This window comes from Equus asinus, chromosome 10, assembly GCF_041296235.1.
Source record: "Equus asinus isolate D_3611 breed Donkey chromosome 10, EquAss-T2T_v2, whole genome shotgun sequence".
Taxonomy (NCBI): Eukaryota; Metazoa; Chordata; class Mammalia; order Perissodactyla; family Equidae; genus Equus; species Equus asinus.
The window spans coordinates 70,061,970-70,083,597 of record NC_091799.1 but is presented as its reverse complement, the minus strand read 5'-3'; the positions used below and the strand labels follow the sequence as shown (position 1 = coordinate 70,083,597).

Here is a 21,628-nt window from a genome sequence, read left to right as displayed (position 1 = left end):
TAATCATAACTTGTGAGCAGGTCTTCTTTCCTGTCGAGTTAGTTTCTAACATGGTCATTCTGCGCTTATTTTTGTCCGTCTCTCCACCCACTGGGGAAAGGCAGAGACAGTTATGCACCGCGCGGCCCCTAAGAACTGGGGCTGGGGGCTCGCGGCTCCACTCGGCCCTCCCATCCCTGCCAAGAGCCGAGAGCAGCGAGGGGCTCCAGAAGGGCCAGAATTTTCCTGGGGATTTGGGGGTTTCCTGCCGGCGGGGGTCAGGCTGTCAGGGGCGGGGTATGACAGGCAGGCTCTCGTGCGTCGGATGTGCCCGGCCAGTCCCGTCCAGGGCAGGAGAGGCTGCCGGGCGCGCCGTCCCCACCCGCACGGATCCCGGGGCTGGGACGGCGCAGGGGACCTAAGGTGTGGTTTCCGGGGGTGTGGCGGAGCTAGGTGCAGGCCGGGCGGCGGGGCCGGGGCTCTGCGGGGCGGGGCCAGGGCAAATCCGGCGTTTGCCGAGGCGGAGGGGCGGGCCGGGGCGGGCCCTGGCGGCCCGGGAGCTGCCCCGCCACTTTTCCCTGCTCTCATCCAGGCGGAGGAGAGAAGCCCTCGAGACGGCTTTGGAGAGGCTGTGGGTTCTTGGCTCTCCCTGCAAACCCGGAGCAGCGCCAGTCCCCAGGGCAGGCTCAGGATGCGGCCAGGACGGACAGGGGGCGCGCCGCTGCGGCTGGTATTAGTGCTCAGCCAAGGTAAGCGAGGAGTTTGCCCCGCATCGGCCGCGAGAGGGACCTGCGCGGGTCCCGGGGGCTGCCGGGAGGGGTTGTGCGGGACGAGGGCTCAGGCAGCGCGCGTCTCCGCTCTCGTTCCACGTGGACCAGGCTCCTAGCCATCCAGAGCCGGGTGCAGAGACTCCCCGTTCACGCTCTCCCCCGCCTGGTGTCCCCGTAAGGCACGTCTCACCCTGCCTGTTGAACACCCTTCAAAGTCACCTCGGTGCGCGCTTTGGTTTTAGACACACACGCTCGGGCACCCATGCATAGAGGGAGATTAATGGGTGTCCTGGAGATGGAGAGTCCTGCAGCCTGGTTCAGACAGGTGCCGCGCCAGACCGGGACCAGTGGGTTCTGCGGGTCCCGGGAATCCGGTCTTGGCCGGCAGCCTGCACCTCCTCAGCGCTATGCCTAGCGGCTTTGCGGGAGCCTGGGAGCCCAAAGTGCTTCGATTTCAACCTAAGGGTATGAATAATGCCCCCATTTTTTTCAGGACGCTGCACTGATGTTTCTTCCCGTAGGGTACATAGAAAAAACAAGCACCTCTTAAATGCTTGGCAGAGGGGAATTCTTTCTTCCCGTCTGCCTTCCTCTTATTGTTATAACGTCGTCTGTTCAACGAAAGTAAACTTAGGCCAGGAAAAGTTCTTTCCACTTTCTTGATCTGAGCCGCCAGAATGAGCCGGAGCAGCAGCTCCAGCTGCAGGGCGGTGAGAGTGGGGCCCACCCATCGCCTGACTCCTTCTGCACTAAGCAGGGAAATGAGGCTGGGGGCGCCGAGCTGCTGTGCGACCATCGTCCATCAAGGGAATTTTCTCCAGACCTGATCCAGAGCCTAGTATGTGCTTACTAGTTTCAATAAACTGAAGTTTACTGAAACTTTCAGTTTACTTGGTGGGAAAGAAGTCACATTTGTATTTTGTAGTTTGAGCAGCTATCAAAATAAAATTAAAAAAAAGGTCTCTGATATTCAAGTGTTTTTACAAAGAAGATAAATATTTGCTAAACTGTCCTCCTTTGAGGCATTTAGGCAGTCGCTACTTTTTATTAGGGAAGAAACCTAGTCCAGATGGACCCTGTGGCATTTTCTCCAGGTGAGAGATAACAGAGAAATGGCACCACCATCCCTACCCCCAGCAGAGAATAGGCATCAAGTTTTCTGTCTAACCTGTGTCTGGTACTTCACAGATATGCACTCCGGGGACCCCAAGAGTGTTCTGAGGGGCCATCAACCCTAATCTAGAGGTTTAAGATGAAGTTGGATTCACATTGAAAATCAGGCCCTGGAACACCAGAATCTTCCCAAAAGCTGACATCTAAATCCAATCTTTTCATTTCTGTTTAATTACCCCTTAACAGAAGCTATGGGAACATGACATCTTTTTCTTATCTTTGAACTGTTGAGGCTTGTTTTTTAAAGAAGAGTGAAAAATACTTTAGTGGAATGTGTTCCTGCAAGGCATAAGATCAGGTAGAGAGATTTTAACGTGGGGTTAGTTAATAAGCACAGCCCAATGCAAGCAAGCAGAGGTGATTTAAAATGACATCTGTGAGAAGATTTTGTATATTTATTCCCTCCTTCTGCTCCGATTCTTTGCAGACTTAAGGAACAGGTTTTCTCTTAATTCAGGATGATCATCATAAAGCTTTGTCATTGGTGATATCAATCCAAGGTCCTAGGGAAGCAGCATCATTTTTTCATACCAAGAATATCCAAGATAAACATTGAATAATTGAATAATTGAAATCTCCAGGTCAGTGATAGCTGAAATTTTTTATGATTACCCTATCTGTATAAAATTTTGGGTCATTTATCATTACTATACGCACACATGTATAGTTGTTTATAAATTATGTGTACAATTGTTTGATATAAATACATACCAACAGTTAAAATGTGAAAGGCATATATACGTGTGTGTGTTTATACATCTGCATCCTCTCCAGCGTACATGCCAACCACAGTGGAAACTTAAAACCCTCAAATCTCATTTTCACACTTGGATTCACATTTGCTTTTCATAAACCTTCTCACAGGTATTTACGAAAAAGCAGTGCTCATAGTTTGGTTCCATATTATCACCTTTCATTGGTCATTCCTTGGTTTAAGTGCTTGCAACCCTGAGGCCTAGATAATCCATAAACTAAATAATAGGTCCGTGGAGAAAATGGAAATGTAGTTTTAAAGTGATGATGTCAGACATTCTCTAAAGTGTTGCCAGGCCAAGGACAATCCTCCCCCTGGGTTCTAGGCCTCATCTTCTCTCACTGTCTCTGGTACCCTGCCCCAGAGTCATCCCCTCTTTAAGGAGTATCTTCAGATCCTCTCCCTAATGTCCCCTCAGGCTGTAAATATTCTAGTTTTTCTCATAGCAAGCAAGTCCTCTTTTTAATATGTAATTTGGCGGCTCTTTTCTCCTGAAATACCCTCTCCCTCTGGCTTCTGCTCTCCCTGTTTTTGTCCTGTTTTCCCGGCTGTTCTTTCTTAGTGTCCTGCACGGGCTCATCTGTTTGGCCCAGTCCTTGGTGTTCACAGCGTTCCATCCTGGATCCTCCTCTTCATTCTACCAGTTTTCTCTGGGCCAATCCCCTGCTCAAGTCAGTATCTCTAGCCAGACTCCCCTCCTGAGTTCAGGATCAGTATTTCCATCTGCTACCAAGTATCTCCCCCTAGATGTCATCAAAGCACGGCAAACTCAGCGTGTCCTCAACTGAGGTCAACACCTGTCCTCTGAAATTTTCTCCTGTATTGTCTGCTATTGTTTACTGGCAGCATTATCGTGCAAACGCTAAAACTAGGAATCTTCTCCCTTGTTTTCAGCCTCACAGCCAATCTCCCAAGTTCTGTTCATTCCGTTCCCCAACTCATGCAACTTGTGCTACCACCTGGTTCAGGCCCTCGCTTTTTTTGTATCTGGACTCCTATAGTTTTCTGATTGGTGGGCCTGCTTTTGTCTCTTATCCTTCTAGCCCATTCTTCACCTTGGTACCAATGTTATCTTTCTAAACACTTACTTGTGTTCAATCACTCCCTTGCTTCAGACGTTTGGTGGTTCCTCATCTTACATAGGATAAAATCCGAATTTATTGGCATGTCCTAAAAAGGCCTTTGCCGTCTGGCTGTAGCCTGCCTATTCAGTCTTTTCTCTACCACATCCACTCCTGCACACACTTATGCACAAGCTTACGTGCTACACATATACACACACACAATACACACCCCCCAAAGCCATCTATATACACCCTTTTTGTATTCTGACTGCATCTGATTCTATTATATTTAGTGCTAGAATATTTTCCAGACTATTCTCTTTGCTTTCTTTGCCTTGATGCGTTTTACCTTTTTCTCTCATCCGTTTGCAAATGACCATTGTCCAATGTTAGAAGAGACAACCCCAAGCAAAATTAGAAAGTAGAGAAGTTTTTCTTTTATAACAAAAAAGGAAATCTTGAGGTACTCTCTCATTTCTGGGATCCACCCTAAGCCATCTCTCTCCTCTCATCCTTAACCCCTCAACAGACTTAGGGCACCCTCTGATGACATAACCCTCTCCCCCATGGCTCTCCAGCTATACCCGCCCAGCCTTGACTGAGCTTTGCTTTCTTAACTACTGGTTTATGAGCCACTGTTTGACTTAAATTCATGGATTGGGGCTCGAGATACAGTATTTAAAAAAAATTACTTGTATGTTTCTGATATACAGCCAGGTTTGGAAATAATTGCTTAAATATTAGCACTGCACCTCGTCTTCCCTAAGAAATTAAATTTCCAGTGTTGTCTGTACTACCTTGTTGTGAGATGACCACCAAGACAGGTAGATTTCAACACAAGAGTCAGCGAATGCATCAGTTCAAGTGAATTCCCTTTAAAGTGAGTGCTGACTGCTCCTGTCTCAATGTGCTAACAGCCTTGGGCATATTAAAAGGGAGAAGCCTATTAATATAAAGAGATGAGCTTGTAATGATGGACTGTTAGACATTCAGTAAAATAAAGAGACATGCAGTCACTGTGTCAAAAATAAAGTATTTCAGGGAAAATACTTGGGGCAAAAAGTATCACCCTGACGTCATGTAAATGTTACCACTAAAGTCACAAGCTTTAGTCTGGACTATCAGCCCCGTTTAGCTTGAGATATTGCTGAAAATTCGGCACAGCCTATAAGAGAAAGAACCATGGAAGGCTATCATTCTCATCAGCGAGTCAAAGATGTGGAGGGTTCTTAGGGATTCTTTTTTCATTTGTTATTGTGACTAATGATTTACCTGGAAGAACACAGCAGAAGAATACTCTCTAAAGAGAAGAATCTTGATACCACAAATCCTCAGACAATCATAGATTCTGTGTATGAAGGTGATTCCTATGATGTCCCTTCACGTGATCCATAGGTGCTTTGTTGGTCTGGCCACAGTGAATTCCATAAAACTGTTTGACCATATTTTTATGCAGTAATGGCTATATGTAAGGCAATGTGCTAGGCATAGTGTGGAACCATAGGAAACTTGAAACATGGTCTAGAGAGGTTGCAGTCTATTTGGAAACGAGTCCAGGCATCAGGGCAGGATATTGTCTCAGCCCCCGGTGGATGCCTAACCAATTTCAGACCCTGCCATCCTCCTTTCTGACAGAAGTCCAATTGTTGGGTTACTCCCCTCCTCTGCACACGTTGGAGATGCAGGGGATGTTGAGGGGTGATTGGACTGAGCCAGTCCTGGTGGTCCCATACCTCTCGCCATGTCTGATTAAGACCTGGGCATGTAATGCACTTTTGGCCACTGAGATGTGGAGGGAGATCTGCTCTGGGAATTCTGGGAAAGAATTTTTCATTCCTCAGAGAGACGCTGCTTAAGAAACATATGTTCAGACCTAGACGTGAAGCTTGAAACAGCTATAGCCATCTTGCAACCATGATGTCAGTCAGCTTGAGGATGAAGCCAACATACTGGCCCACTGGAAGGACAGAAAGAAAGCAGGTCCTTGATATTGTCTTTGAGTTTCTGAATTATTGAAATTCAGAGCCATTGTACCTCTTGGTGTCTTAAAAATTTTCCATGTATTTTAAAACCTAGTTATGTGCTTTTGGTGTGTCATTGTGTTGTCTGTGTTTATAACAGAGAGATGTAACGTGAGTTTCTATAACATAACAGATGTCGTATGGTTGCATATAATTAATGGCTAAATGAGTGATACAGAACTAAATGTTGAGGTCCGAGAATGGAGAAATATCACTGTGACACATTTAAGTATCAAGTCCCCAGAGAAGTCTTCATGGGGCCAGGAGAGAATCATCATAGTTCAGACCTACTGTGAAGGACCTCAGAGGTTACAGAGTTTAGTGCTGCCCTTTTAAAATGGCTGTAAGTGATAATATGGTAATGTAAGATAGAGAGTAGCATACCCAGGAATAGGACACAAGCGTCCTAATTCCTCAGTCAGATGTTTTAGATGCTTGAATAGGAAAGAAGGAGGTCATTGTGCCCAGAACACATTTCTCGAGGTATTCACAGAGAGTGAGAGCTGAGAGGTTAGCGGGGCCCTGACTGTGAAGGGCCTTGTAAACCATGGTAAGGAGCATGAATTTTATCCTGAGGACAATGGAAAGTTTTGAAGGGCCTTAAGCAGGGGAGTGACATGAGCAGATTGGTTCCTTAGGCAGATCACTGTGGCGACAGGGAGGATGGTGGATTGAATGGAGGCCATACTGAAGGCACCAAGACTACTTAGGAAAGAACTGGTTCTAGTTCTGGTTTAGTTTTGCTGAGTACGCCAATTGAGAGATGATGGTGGCAGTAAGGAAAGACAGCAAGGGAAAGATCTGAAAAATAGTAAGGAAGAATGGATGGGATTTAGTGATTGATTTACTATGGTGGCAGCAAGAGAGGGAGAAGATAAGACTGAGGTCTGGGTCTCTGATGTGGACAACTCATTGGGGTGCCATTTACTGAGACAAGGAGTGCTGAAGGAGGGCAAGTTAGAAGAGAAAGATGATCAGTTCAGCTTGACAGGTTGAGTTTGAGACATCCAGGTGTGCAGGTCTAGTTAGTAGATGATTATATACAGTGGTGTTAGGAGAGGACAGAGCAAGATGAGGATGGAGATTCAGGAGTCATAGGCATCTAGAGAGTGATTGAAGACATGGTGCTAGTTGATAAATCAGGCAAAGACAGACTAGAAGATGACTTTAGCTACAACCTGAGGAACTACCTTAGAGGGTCAGCTGAGGAAGCGGGGATGCCAAGGGAGAGAGAAGGAGCAGCTGGAGTAGCAGAAAGAAGGTTGTGGGAAGTGGGGCACCACAGAAATATTTTGAGAAGAAAGAGTTGGTCATAGGATCAACTTCTCCATGCAATTCAAGCAAGTCTGACAGCTTGGCAAGGGCCGTCTCCAAGGAGTCAAAAATGTAGAAACCAGAGCGAAGTGGGCAGAGGAGTAAATGGAATGTGAGGAAATGTAGACAGTGTCAGGGAGTTTGGCAGTAAAAGGGAGGAGAGCCTGGCTAGAGGGACAAGATGGGAGTAACTGCCTTAAAACAAACAAGCAAACAAACAGGGGAGAGACTTGCATAAAAATTATTATAATGATACTCTTTTTCCTTCTATTACTAATGGTACTGAATGATACACTTGTAATTTTGGAAAATTACATTTGGGCACCTGTATGTGGCAGGGTCCAGAATACAAGAGGAGAGAGGAGGAACACTGATGTCTATGGAAAGGGTGTGATCAAAGACAAAGGAGAGGGAGAAAATTGGATGACCCACAACAACGGCTCCGGCAACAGCTTAGAAGTCACAGTTGATCATGTGAAGAAAGGCAAAGTAGGTTCTAAGGTATGAAATGGAGAGGATATTAACTAATGAGAGGAAGGTGAAGTTGATCAAGGCATGCAAAGAGGGGAAGGGAGCAGAGCCTTGAGGGGCGCGAGGGGAGGAGACAGCAGAGCTACGGCAATCAGCACCTCTCACTCTCCCGGGTGGCTGCTTGGATTGATGAGGGAGCCGTTGGATACATGTTTGTTCCAGAACATACTCACCACGCTAAAGTAGCTTTAACCAATAAGCATAGTGCAGTTTTTAGGGTGTGTCATATATGATGATATTCCAATTCTGGTAGTAGAATTAATAACAGTGCTTTAGTCTGATTTTCTAAAAAATTCTTTTAGAACTATGAATTTATGTTTCTCCAGTTAAGCTTTTAATTCTTTATTCGTATTTAGTAGAATAAAGATCCTCAAAGAAATCTTTTCAGAAATCATAGTCCCTCTAGGACAGAGAATTAGTGTTGGCTTTGAAAATTTCTATTAAGTAAAATTTTAAAGCTTTTTATTCTGTATAACTCAGTGGTGTTTTCAAAGCATTTTAAAACATTTTCACTTAATCATATAAATTAGAAAAGAAATTAATGTCTATTCTTAATTTTGTTAAAGTTATAATTAGTTCAAAGTGCTTGTATTCCAGCACTTTATCAGTCCGTGCATGCTGACACTTGTGCGCGTAAATTACATTTACTAACCAGTATAAACTTGCACTGCATATTTTGCTAATATTTTCAGGTCCATAGAATATTGGGACTGTTAATAATTTTCAAATATATTTTTCTCCCTTTGGGAGAGTTGTCTGTTTAGTTGCCCAAACAGTGCATAGAAACTGTGCAGTTTTGTCAGTGAAGATGCCCACGTTATTATGCTATGTTCTAAAAGGGTAACCGCAATTCTTCCTTTTATTAGTTTGAAGTGACTAGAGACAGTTTTTACTACAGAAGCCGTACATAACTCCTGATCATTGAAAGGCTTTCTGTATAAAAATGTGGTTAACGTTTAAACAGAGCACTGGAAATAAAAGAGTGATGGACACTGTATTGTCTGCGTGAGAGATTATTTCATTGTGTTTTGAAAAGCGTGAACAAAGCTATTGCGCCCATGGTTGGCTGGAACATTGGCAGTTGTCATTCTCCCCGATTCATTTGAGGGTGGCCTTTGTTGTCTTTGTGCAGCCTGATCTCATTTCCATGGAGACCGTGCAGAAATGCAGACTGAATCCAAGCCGGCTTCTGGTCAGTTCAGTTAGATAACTCTATTCCAAATTGTTTACCAGTTACCTTCAGGTCCTTTCAGCAAACAGCCTTTGGATCCTTGTTAGAATATGAACACTCAATCTTCTGGATTTTATAACCTTTCCTAAACCATTTTGTGAATGCTAGTGCACGAAATAGATATTTCAGAATAATTAACTTAGTTTTCTGTTACTTATTAACATTGTTCCCTGAGGAAAAAAAAGAGAAACTTAGCCTTGAAAATTGGGATACTTTTATGTGATTTTTATTTTCCTTCAGTATAAAGATGTAATAAATACCCCAAATAAAAAAATCTTAATGCAAAATTAAAAGATGATTAAATAAATAATTTATGTAAATTTCACAGTGTCTTAGTCCATTCACGCTGCTATAACAAAATACGACAGACTGGCTGGCTTATAAACAACAGAAATTTATTTCCCACAGGTCTGGAGGCTGGGAAGTCCAAGATCAAGGCACCAGCATGGTGGAGTTTTGGTGAGGGCCCCATTCCTGATTCATAGCCGGCACCTTCTCACTGTGTCCGAACGTGGTGGAAGGGGCTCAGGTCTCTTTGGAGACTCTTTCATAAGAGCACTAATCTCTTTCTTGAGGGTGAAGCCTACGCCACTCCGAAAGGCCCACTTCCTAATACCATTATCTTTGGGGGTTAGGATTTCAACATATGAAGTTTGTGATTAAGAAATCCCTTTATTTTTACAGTATTTAATTTTTGCCCTCAAATTATCAAACTTTAATATATATGTCACTTTATTATTTTTGTTGTTGTTGTTATGGTTCAAGTGAGATGTGACCTTAGCCCTTTTTAAGAATACAGTCCCTTGGGGCCAGTCTGTTGGCATAGTAGTCAAGTTCACTCGCTCTGCTTCAGTGGCCTGGATTCCAAGGTTCGGATCCCCGGCACGGACCTACACAGCACTCATCAAGCCATGCTGTGGCGGTGTCCCACATACAAAATAGGGGAAGATTGGCAACAAATGTTAGCTCAGGGCCAATCTTTCTCACCAAAAAGAAAAAGAAAAAAGGAGTACAGTCCCATGGTCTCTTACCTTTGTCTGTGTTCTCTCTTTCTGAAATACTCTTTGGCTGCCAACCACCGTTCTGTACATGACTTAAGTCTCAACTTCACTGAGGTTTGTGTACCCTACAAAGCCTTCCCAACCCCTAATCCATTTTAGGTGTCCTTCTCACGTGGACCCTTTCATAGCAGTTGTCACATTCTGTTCAACAATCTGTTGACTTGGTTCTAACTCCCATCGACTGCAAACTCTGAGAAGACAGGGCCTGTTATTCTTTGCTTGTGCCAAGTTGAATTTTGTTGAATGAATGACGAATGCATGAGACGTGTGTGACAGCTACCATAACATGGATTAAAGGCACACTTTCTGAATGAATGCCAAACTCAAAACTTCCTAGTTTTTTTCCAATTAGAATATGCAAAAAGGCCTCTATTTGCAGGTTTGTCTGAATTTGCTAAAATATTTCTGTAGTTGGTAAGTTTTTTCCACTTCTTTGACAGAGTTTGTTTGCTTTTGAAATGTTTCTCCTTTGTCTTGAAATAATTTTACTAGGATAGCTCTGTTGACAAGTAACAAGATGAATAAAAGTATCAGGACAGTACAGACATCTTTTTTCCCCAAAAAGCCCTTTCCTGTACCCCTTTTCTGTTCTCGTGAAGCAGCACCATAATTTATCTTCAGCTTGACTCTCTCTCCTACCGAATACATTCTTTAAGATCACTTTGCATCCTGTTTATCATTGTATTCCCAGGATGAGGCATATAGGAAGCGCCGAGAAAATGATTGATTAAAAAATTAAAATAAAACCAGGATTCAGATAACTGTGAAGTAAATATATCCATTGAAATACTAAACTTGATTAATAATTTCAGCTTGTAGGAGCTTTTCTTTATGAAGCAGAATATTTAATATCCTTATAGAAAAATGACATACTAAAACATTCCTCTTTACAGAAAAAATATTTATTTATAAATTCATATTTCTTTCCTTCTTTTGATATTTATATATGTGAAAAACTTTTTTCGTAGATATACTCACCATTTATATGAAAATGAATGTTTTACTTTTCTTCACTTGATCTTTTGTGTATACTTTTCCATGCGGGCTTCATATTTATAACTTTACATTAATGCATCCTGCCATGTTATGATTAACTATTGTCCCATTGTTGCATATTCAGGTTGTTTCCTGTGGATTTTTTGCCCCTACTGCAAATAATGTGACTATAAATGTCTTTGTGCAAGATGCTTTTTCTTTTCTTTTTCCTTTTGGACAGTTTCCAGAAGAGGCATTCCTGAGTCAAAGATTATGTGTATTTTTTAGCTCCTGTAGCATATTGAATAATGTAGTCATCAGTAAGGTGTGAATTTACCAATTTCACCAACATTAGATTTTAATTGACTCTTTATAGTTTTTAAATATTTTTTGTAGTTTGCTGGATATAAAGTGCTGCTGCGTATTTATTTTAATTCTCATTCTTCATATTCATCAGGATGCATTTTTTAAGTTAAAATTTAAAAACGCCTATCTTTTGAAAAATATATATAGATTAGGATATTCTAGCATTTAGGCTAGAAGAAACCTCAAGAGATCCTCTAATAAATGCCTCATTTTTATGATAACCAGCCTTTGAAATGACTAAAACCTAGGACTCCCACCTGCAGTGTGCTGCCCATCATTTCAGGGTGCCCTTCAGAATTTCCTTAGAAAATCTCTGACAAACTTCCCTTTGTCACCTGTTTCCCACAGGCTGATTATAATCCCTTTTCACTCGAGGAGTGGCAATCTAGTTAAGATTCCCATACTTCCATGGGTCAGAACCCTTTAGGGGGAAAGAGAAGACATTCTGTTTGCCAGAGCACTTTACTGCGAGTTACTGAATCTGGAGATTGTTCTGGTTAGCTATTGCCATGTAACCAATCATCCCAAAACTTAGTGGCTGAAAATGACAACCATAATTTGTTATCTCTCGTGGTTTCTTGGGTAGGACTTTGAAAATGGCTTGGCTGGGCAGTTCTGGCTCAAGGTCTCTCACGTGGTTACCATCAGAGGGTAGGAAGCTCTCTTTCCTCGTGTGGTCCCATCCAGTACTGTCTCCAGCATGGCGCTCTCTGGGAAGTCTGACTTCTTGTGGGGCAATGTGGGGATCCAAAGGCAAGTGTCTCAAAAGAAACTGCATGGCCTTTTCTAGCTTAGACTCAGAAATGACGCAACTGCATCTATTTGTCAAAGCAATCATGAAATCCCACCTAGATTCTGGGAGAGGAGATTTACTCTGTCTCTTGATGGGAAGTGTGTCAAATAAATCCCAGACATATTTTAAAACCACCACAGTAACTTAAGTTAATGGTGTTTACAAGCTGTTCATTGTTTAGACCAGATTTGCTCAACGTTAGCATTACTGACATTTAGGGCTAGATAATTCTTTCTCGGGGGGCGGGAGAAGCTGTCTTGTGCATTGCAGGATGTTGAGTGGCATCGATGGCCTCCACTCACTAGACGCCAGTAGCCAACCTCCCCAGCCCAGTGTGACAACCAGAAATGTATCCAGATTTTACCAAATGCCCTCTAAGGGACAAAATTGCTCCCAGTTGAGAACCACTACACTAAAAAAACAGTTATTAAGCCCATTTAATGTTCATGACATCATGGAAAGAACTCCAGCTCTGAAGAGTTAGTTAAATGCCATTTTTCTGGGTGACTTTGGGTAAGTCACAGGCAAACTATTCCTTGCTTTGCTGGGTCGTTGGGAGGATCAAATGGGATTATGAATGGAAAAGTATTTTGCAGACTATGAAAACATATGTAATGTTATTTTTTTTTTTAAATCCATCTACTTGGTATTCATCCATTTTTATCATCATTCATTTATTTAAGGGACCTTCTTGGGGTGCCTAGTGTATGGCAGTGGAAGGTCAGACACTGGGGGAATCGGAGGATTCAAGGCAGCCCCTCCAGGAGCTCCACTTTCCATTTCTAACATCACCTGTGGAGGAGTATGGTATCACCTAGATCCTTATTGAATGTAAAATTTAACACTCAAAACAAAGACTTTTAAAGAAAAATTGCATTGTTTTTCTTAATGAAAGAGGGAGAATGTTACGCCACTATATTCCAAAAGCAGTTGTAAGGGTCATTTTGGGCTTTTGGTTTTGCATTAACATTTTTTTTAAGCCCTATAGCTATAAGCCAGATATTATAGAGCTTAAATCTGTATACAATGTGTGGTCATTTCCAAAAGGCCTATAATTTCTAAATTTAGTTGCTTTGTTTTTTTGAAGGGAGGGGAGGGCTTTCTACATTATTTTTGCATTATTGTCCTTTCAGCATGAAGACAATGCTATTGAAAATGATTTCCTGAGGTTATATATGTGTTCTAGCGATCTAATGTGACCTATGACTATTTTCCGCTGTCATACATATTCTAGATAATGATTAGCCTCACTTTAGAGTTTGAAGTTTATTTTCTTAGTTTCAAAGTCAGGGTCTGAGTAACCACACTTCCTGCTTGTGTGACTTCCTGGAGGGTCCATGGACTGATAATGTTTTTTTGGCTTTCATGGTGTGCTTTGAGTATGTCTCAGCAAAATGCAGCAATGTGTCATCCTCCTACCCATTATACAGCAGTTCGCAGAAGCTTAAAGGGAAATTTATTCGGGGTATATTTTTCACGTTAGAGGTGAAAGTGGGATCACAAGTTGGCATGCCTTTTAAAGTTCTCAAAAAGTATGCCTTCCTCAGTAACACAACCATATAAATAGTGAAAACAAAACAAAACAAAAGAAAAACGGACTGTCTTTACTAAGCGCTCATTTGCTGGGCACTGGGTTGAGGGTTTTACGTGCATTGTCTGATCACACTGAGGTAGGCTCGTATGTTATCTGTTTCATAGGTGAAAAACCAATGGCTTATATTGGGTGAGGAACTTGCCCAAGGTCACAGAGCTGTTCACACCTCAGAAGCCAAGCTCTTAGGCACTGTGAGATACTGTTGGTCTTCCCCAGTATGTGGATTTTTCAGTTAAAAAAAATCCTTGTACTTCTAGCACTGGTATACTTCTGCCAATCATCACACCCAAATACGGTCAGTCTTCTCTTTAGGGTTCCCTATAGCTAGATAAAAAGCAAAGTTAAATATTCTCTAAAATTCTAAAGAGAAAATTAAATGTGTGTGTATTTGTATATACATATGTATGCACATCTGTGTGTGTATATTTATTGATGTATCTTTTCATCCATTGATTTATATATCTTCTCAGTAGCCTACATTCAAGCATCTTCCTTTGAACCAGTCCAGAACTCATATTTATTAAGTAAACTGGTCTCTATGGATCTCCCATTGTATGCAGAACTTATTGTTAGGTGGAAAGGTGAAAGAATCAGCGGACTGTCTGTTCGTTCAGTTGATCCACTACCCTGTGCTGGGCCCTATTCTGAGTACTGGGGGATATAGCAGTAGACACAATAGACAAAGTCTCTACTCTTAGGGATGAAGGCAGATTTACCATAAAAAGCTGAAGCTTAAGCTTCAGGGACTCTCGCTGTGGAGGCCCCTTCCCATGGGTTCACACAGCCTCATATTTTTATTAAACATGCAAAAGTTAAGATCACTGCCTCTTTTGTACCCTAACATAACACATTTCAACAAAGACATCAACCACAAACTAGTTAATAAATGTCATCAATTCAAAGAGTTTCTGGATTAATCCCTGTAAAAGAAAACTTGAGGTGCTTTGAAATACTATAGCTCCTGTATGATACTGGAAAACAGTCCTAAACATTTACATGACACTACAAATAAAGAGTTATGAAAATGAAAGGAACTTTTATTAACTATAAATAATAATTTTAAAAATTCAATTTACCATGACAGAAGAAAAATTGAGCTCTTTTTAGAGAATGTGATTTTATAAAATTATTGTCAAGTGAAGTGGTGATCAAAAGAGCCAAAAACTGTAGGAAAAAGGTATTACAGAAGTGTCTCAGGTGATCAGTAAAATATATGTTATTTTTTTTTTTGGGTGTTTCAGCTTTTAAAAACGTGTAACTTGCTAGGATTGCTTTTCTCATTCGATAGGTATATTTAATTTTATACCATAATTTGTGTTACAATTTTGTAACTTTTTTCCTTAAAGAGCCACTCTCCCAAATTGTAAAACCTTTAATCCCTACAAAACTTAGATTGCCCCATACAGACTTCAATAAGGGAGGCAGGCAAATAAAAAAGATAAATATATAGCATATGAGGTAGTGATGCTCCACTGAGAAAAATACAGCATAGTAAGAGTACAGAGAATGCTGGGCAGTGGATGGGAAAGAGGAAGGTACTGTTTTACATAGGGTTATGTGTTAGTTATCTATTGCTATACAAAAAATTACCACATGTAGAATGACTTAAAATAATATACATTTATTATCTTCCAATCTCTGTGGGTCAGGAATTTAGGTGTGGCTTCATTGGGATCTTCTGCTTCAGGGTCTCTCACAGGCTGCAGTCAAGGTGTTGACCAGAGCTGAGGTCTCGTCTGAATGCTTAACTGAGGAAGGAGCCACTTCTGCTCACTTTGATTGTTGGCAGAATTAATTTTCTCTAGGGCTGTTGGCCTGAAGGCTCAGCTCCTTGCTGGCTCTCAGCTGGAGGCTGCTCTCAGTTCCTTGTCCTGGAGGCCTCTTTGCGTCATCAAAGCCAATAGAAGATAGTGTCTGCTATTAGTATGGAAGTTACAATCTGGTGTAATGTGATCACAGAGGTGACATCTTGTGACTTTTGATTCTATGTTTTGAATCTTTAATTCTATTGGTTTGAAGTCACAGGTCCTGCCCTCCCTCTAGAGGAAAGGATCACACAAAGGCATGAATAACAGGAGATGGGGATCATTGGGAGCCCCTGACCACCACAGGTAGTGAGGACAGGCAGCTCTGCTAGATTGATGTTTGATACAGAAACAAGAAGGCAATGAGAGTGGGCATGACGCTCTCTGGGAAAAGGGTCTTCCATGCATAGGGAACACATGAGACAGGCCTGAGATCAGAGTGTGTTCAAGGAAGAACCAGGAGCCCAGCTAAGTGAGCTAAAGGGAGAGGGTAGGGGGTGAGGTCGGACAGATGAGGGAGCGAATGATTATGCAGTTATCGAGGCAAAACTTACACATGAGAACAATAGAGTAACATTTTGAGGTAGTACACCCAATAAGAGATGCAAATGGTGAGTGTTGAGGGAGTTAGAAGAAGGGTGCGTGCAGGCTGGAATGGTAGGGGAAGATCTGAACCAAAAGTTTATGGAGAAGTGGCCTGTGAACAGAGCTGTGAGGGAAGAAATACTAACTTCAGTTATCCTATTGTTTCCATCTATTGCCTCGAGACATGTGAGGCATACCTTGCTCCTGAGTGAGTTAGTCAACAGGTGCTGACTTGGTAACTGCACAAAAATGCTCTTCTGCAAGAGAGAGAGAGACAGTTTCCCTTTTCACTCAGAAGGGATCAAGGAAGAAAGTGTAGTGAATTGAGGAGCTGATATTCCTAGGGGTTCTCCAGTCCTCTCGGCCACTGGGAGACAGTGAGGCGGACAGACGGCAACTCCCCCTCCAACATCGTTATGAAAAAAAGAGAATCTATTGAGTTATTAGGAAGCACTAAGTCAAAATAAATGGACCTAAAAAGCAACTGCAGTAGATTTTTGAAGACCTTCATTGCCTGCAAGATCAAAAAATGTGAAAGGGCCTCAAAATGACCTAAGTGCCACAGTACTCCAAGATTTGATGCAGTTACTTTGTCGCTAAAAAACTTGGATTTTTTTCACACAAAATATTAATCTTAAATAATATAACTGAAATTAGCATATAGCTCTCCTGTATTAATATGTGTGCATCTATGTATTGACAGAATTATCTTTAAAACTCTGAATAGTAAATTGAAATTTTCTAGTATAATCTGATTTCCCTGACTTAGTCTGCTGGGGCTACTATCACAAAATACCAGAGACCAGGTGGCTTTAACAGAAATGTATTTTCTCACAGTTCTGGAGACCAGTAGCCCAAGATCAAGTGGTCATCAAGGTTGGTTTCTGGTGAGACCGCTCTTCCTGGCTTGTACACTGTTGCCTTCTTGCTGTGTCTTCAGGTGGCCTTCCTCTGTGTGCACATGGGGAGAGATTTCTCTGGTACTCTTCTGCTTTTTATGTAGACAGCAGTCCTATCAGACTAGGGTCACATTCTTATGATCTCTTTTAACTTTAAAGGCCCTATCTTCAAATACAGTCGCATTAGGAGTTAGCGTTTCAACATGGGAGTTGGGAGGGGGAGCAATTGATCTATAACACCCTCTTAAGCTTAATAATATATTAATGGATTTATTTCTGGCCATGCAAGTGATGCATATATTTCTTTGATATGAATGCAGAGTAATTGTCAAATAAATGATACATGTATATACTGTAAAAAAAGAAGAAAAAAAGATGGCCACAAGTCATGAAGCAGGAAATTATTACCCAGGTGTCAGATGGAGTCTCTCTGCTTCTTAAAATTGAGATAAGATCATTCAAATCCCTATTCCATCCTTGTAGGAAAATACTATGCCCTCCCAGGATTTCTCTGAACTCCCGGGACACATCCATTTTCATTGTCATTCAGCCCCCAATTTCCTGACAGCAGAGTTTTTGTTCTCCATTCTGTCAGATCTGCTATTTGATTTTACACTATGTACAAGCTAATACATTAGCCTGTTAACTGTTTCATGGATGCTCACAGATGACATGAGACTCCCGAGTCAGAGAAAAGGACTTTGTTGCTCACAGTACAGCAAGCAACATGAGCATGAGCATGTTTACATCAGCTTCCCTTGTGCTTCCTCATGAAGTCTCCTGGGGGCTACATGAAGGAGTCCAAATGGAAGCCTGCATAGGCAGCAGGTTGCATTACAAGAGAAGAACACTGAGCTTGGTGAACTTGCTGTTTTACAGTAAGAAATCAGGGGCCGGACCCGTGGCCGAGTGGTTGGGTTTGCAGACTTTGTTCAGATCCTGGGCATGGACATGGCACAGCTCATTAGGCCATGTTGGGGCAGTGTCCCACACGCCACAACTAGAAGGACCCACAACTAAAATATACAACTATGTACTGGGGGGATTTGGGGGGAAAAAAAGGAAGATTGGCAACAGTTGTTAGCTCAGATGCCAATCTTTAAAAAAATAAATAAATAAAAATAAAAACATAAAAAGAAATCAGCAAGCCTGCTCTTTGTTTTGAAAGGAGATATTACCTCATCCTTCAAAGTTGCTTGCTGCAAACACCACCCTGATAAATGGTCCAGGTAAACAGCAATTAGGATCTTACATTCTTGGCATATCCATTGCATTATGTTGAATGGTGGCCCCATATAAGATATTTCTGTATTCTCGTCACCAAAGTCAGTGAATATTACCTTATTGGGAGAGATGGTCTTTGAAGATTGCTTTGCAGAGGCAGCTGGTAGGAAATGAATGTTGAAGCCACTTCTGGTGAGGGCTCAGGAAGAAATTAATAACATGTTATTGGAAACAGGAGGAAAGGTGATCCTTGTTATCTAGAGGCAGAAAATGTGGCCTAATTGCATCCTACAGTTGTGTGGAAAGTAGAACCTTCAAATGATGAACTTAGATATTTACCTGAGGAAATTTCCCAGCAAAATGTTGAAGATATGGCCTGCTGAATGTAGTAAAATGCAAGAAGAAAGAGATAAATTGAGGAAGGAACTATTAAACAAAAAAGAACAGTACTTAATGATTTGGGAAATTCTCAGCCTATGAGATTACAAAAAAAAAAAAAAAGCCACTATTAGGAGACTCATCGTTAGGAGGGTGTGCTTGGAAGAGAAGGCCAAGGGTATAGTTGAAAAATGTTTTGCTGAATGGATTAGGTGTGTAATTCGTGGATCCTCTCAACAATCTTAGCAGAGGCCAGGAATAGAGATGGAGTTATGCGGGAAAAATATATGGAGAGCTCTCTTGTCTAATGGCATGGATTCCCATGACATACACAGGAGACCTACAAGGTTTTCTGGAATGTTGTCTCACCTGAAATGCTGCCATCTTGGACTGAAGGGGACAGAGAAGCAGAGGCCAATAGAGCTGTTACAGGACAGAACCTTGAGCAGCAAGAGGATTATTCTCAGGCCTTGAAACCTAATGGAATTTAACCAGCTTTGTTAAACATTTTTGGTACTGGTGACCCCCTTATTCCTTCTAAGTTCTCCCTTTTGAAATGGAAATGTCTATCACATGCCTGTCACACCGTCACATTTTAGAAGCAGATAGCTTGATTTCTGGGTTCACACATCCACAGATGGAGAGAAATTTGGTCCCAGGACAGATCATACCTGGAGTCTCACGCATCCCTGATTTAGGTGAGAGCATTTCTCCTGGACTCTGGAGCACAGTTCTCCAGGGAAACTTTGCTATCCTCTAGGAGTGATTCCCTGTGTCTCCATGACTGCTGGGCCTTCCTGCTATGCCTGCGACACCCAGCTCACTGTCCTGCACTCCTGTTCCTGCCAACACCTGTGCAGCTTGTAAGGACCAGTCCCTACCAGCCATGGGAGAATTGTGCTCCCCTGCCTTAAAGCAATGAAACCCTGTGCTTGCATTGTTATAAAGATTCCAGCTTAGAGTTCATATATATATGAATTCATATATATATATTCATATATATATATACACACACACACATATGTGATTAATTTGGATGTATTTTATATTTTTATTGAGATATGATTGACATACATTATATTAGCTTCAAGTGTACAACATAATGATTTGATATGTGTATATATTGTGAAATGATCATCACAATAAGTCTAGTTAATGTCCGTCACTACGCATAATTACAAAGTTTTTTCTTATGCTGAGAACTTTTAAGATCTACTGTCTTAACTTTCAAATGTATAAAACAGTATTATTAACTATAGTCACCAAGTGTACATTACATCTCCATGATTTATATATTTTATGACTGGAAGATTTCATATATTTTTGTTCACTATTTAACAGAGACATATCTCCCCCCCACCCCCAAACCGCCAGCACACATCTGCAGGAAGGGGCTGGAGTGCAGTCTGAAAATCCTAGTTAAAAACATCTGTCTTCCCAAGTCTACCTCTTGCTTTTGGCCTTGATTCTCTTTTCTTAAAATGAATTTCTTCCCCTCTATCTCCCTGGACCTTTCTGCAAATGAACCCCTTCTGTGAAAGTTCTGCCCCATCAGCCCTTCAACATATGTAGATATGCTTAAATTTTGCATTGGCTACACAAATTAGACCCTCCTCCTGCCATCTTATACTACAAATAGGTGTCATTAAGCTCTGACAATGATAACATGGAATTCAATAAACTTCCCCTCCCAAATTTTTCTTGTTAAATATAGAATGGCATGTTTTGCTTTCTACATTTATTTCTGCTCTTGTTTTCAAAGGATTTGGTTTCTTTCTTTGCTTCACTACATTTTGAGAACAAAACTGGGTTAACTATACATAATCTCCAAATATATATTTCTCTTTTGAATTATCTTGTAACATAAAGTTGAGTTCCAGAATAAAATGGGAGAATGAATTCCATATTTGTTGAAACTAATTCTTAAATTATTAAAGTTTTCCAAAAAACTATTTCAGAAATGAGCAGGAACTCTCAGGGTAGGAGGTCCGATAAAATTTTCAAATGTGTGGGGAAAGAAGAAGTATGCATTGATCAATTGGTGCTTAACTATCTGGTTTGTCTATGGATATTAACATGGCAACACTCCAGGTTATAATCAAGGATGAAACGCTGCCCCCTTTTTATTGTGGAAATAGAGGAAATAAGTTAACCCTCTAGGAGATACTACAATGCTTATATTTGTGATAAGTTTTGGTGAGATTCAATGGACTACTTTGGCTTGGTTACAGTCAACAAACACATGCAAAGTCACCTTTGATAAATACTTTGGGTTTGCTGTGCTGCTATTGCATTCACATGAGGACAAGGAGGGAAGATTACACTCTGGGTAAAAATATTGGTACTGGTGACCCCTTTGGGCAAAGCTCAAGTCATCTTGAGACTCACTGCATCTAATAGAGACCCAGACATATATAGCTTAATGAAATAATCTAGGACTTGCTGTACCAAGTTTTTCACTGTTTTTATACTCTTCTCTTTCATACTTGTATGCTGCTAAGCTGGATGTTCCTTGTGCTCGGAATGACCTTTACCTTCCTCTTTACGTAGTGAGTTCCAAGTCATCCTCCAATATCCAGATTGGTTGCCACCTTGTCTGTGAAGCCTTAAAACTGAGATTTACCCTCTTCTCAACTTCTGTCTCAAGCTTCTTTGTATGTCTCTGAAATTTAATGCTTACTACATTATGATGTAATGATTGGCTTTTTAGTCAAATTACCAGAATGGAAGCTCAAAGACAGCAGGGATCTGGTTCATTTTGCTCATTGCTATATCCTCAGGACCTGGAAAAATGCCTGGCATGAAAGAGCTGGATAAACATTTTTTGAATGATCCACTTACACTGTGTATAGACATGTGGGCAAGTTTGGAGGGAAGGAAACAAGATGAACCAAATGTGGTTGTTCTTTTCCATATGATCCAGTTAAGTTGTGAGGACGGACATAGGAACATATTACTGTAAGCACTGGTATTGCAAAGAATAAATAGACATTGAGTTAGAATAATTACATAAATTTATATATGCGAATTAGCTTTCATAGGCTAAGTGTGAAACAGTGACATAGATAGTGAATTATAAATATATATTTGAAAAGAAATAAATATAATGAA

The 21,628-nt window shown here is 41.3% G+C and overlaps 1 protein-coding gene across 1 annotated transcript in view; it reads left to right on the top strand.

Moving 5' to 3' along the window:
- The first annotated feature begins 500 nt into the window (after window positions 1–500).
- The window catches only part of ITGA2 (integrin subunit alpha 2), a 98,953-nt gene continuing 77,825 nt past the window's right edge, over window positions 501–21,628 (top strand). Inside the window, exon 1 of the mRNA XM_044771413.2 lies at window positions 501–728. Coding sequence (XP_044627348.2) covers window positions 671–728 — 58 coding nt within the window. The 5' untranslated portion in view covers window positions 501–670. The remainder of the gene's footprint in view (window positions 729–21,628) is intronic.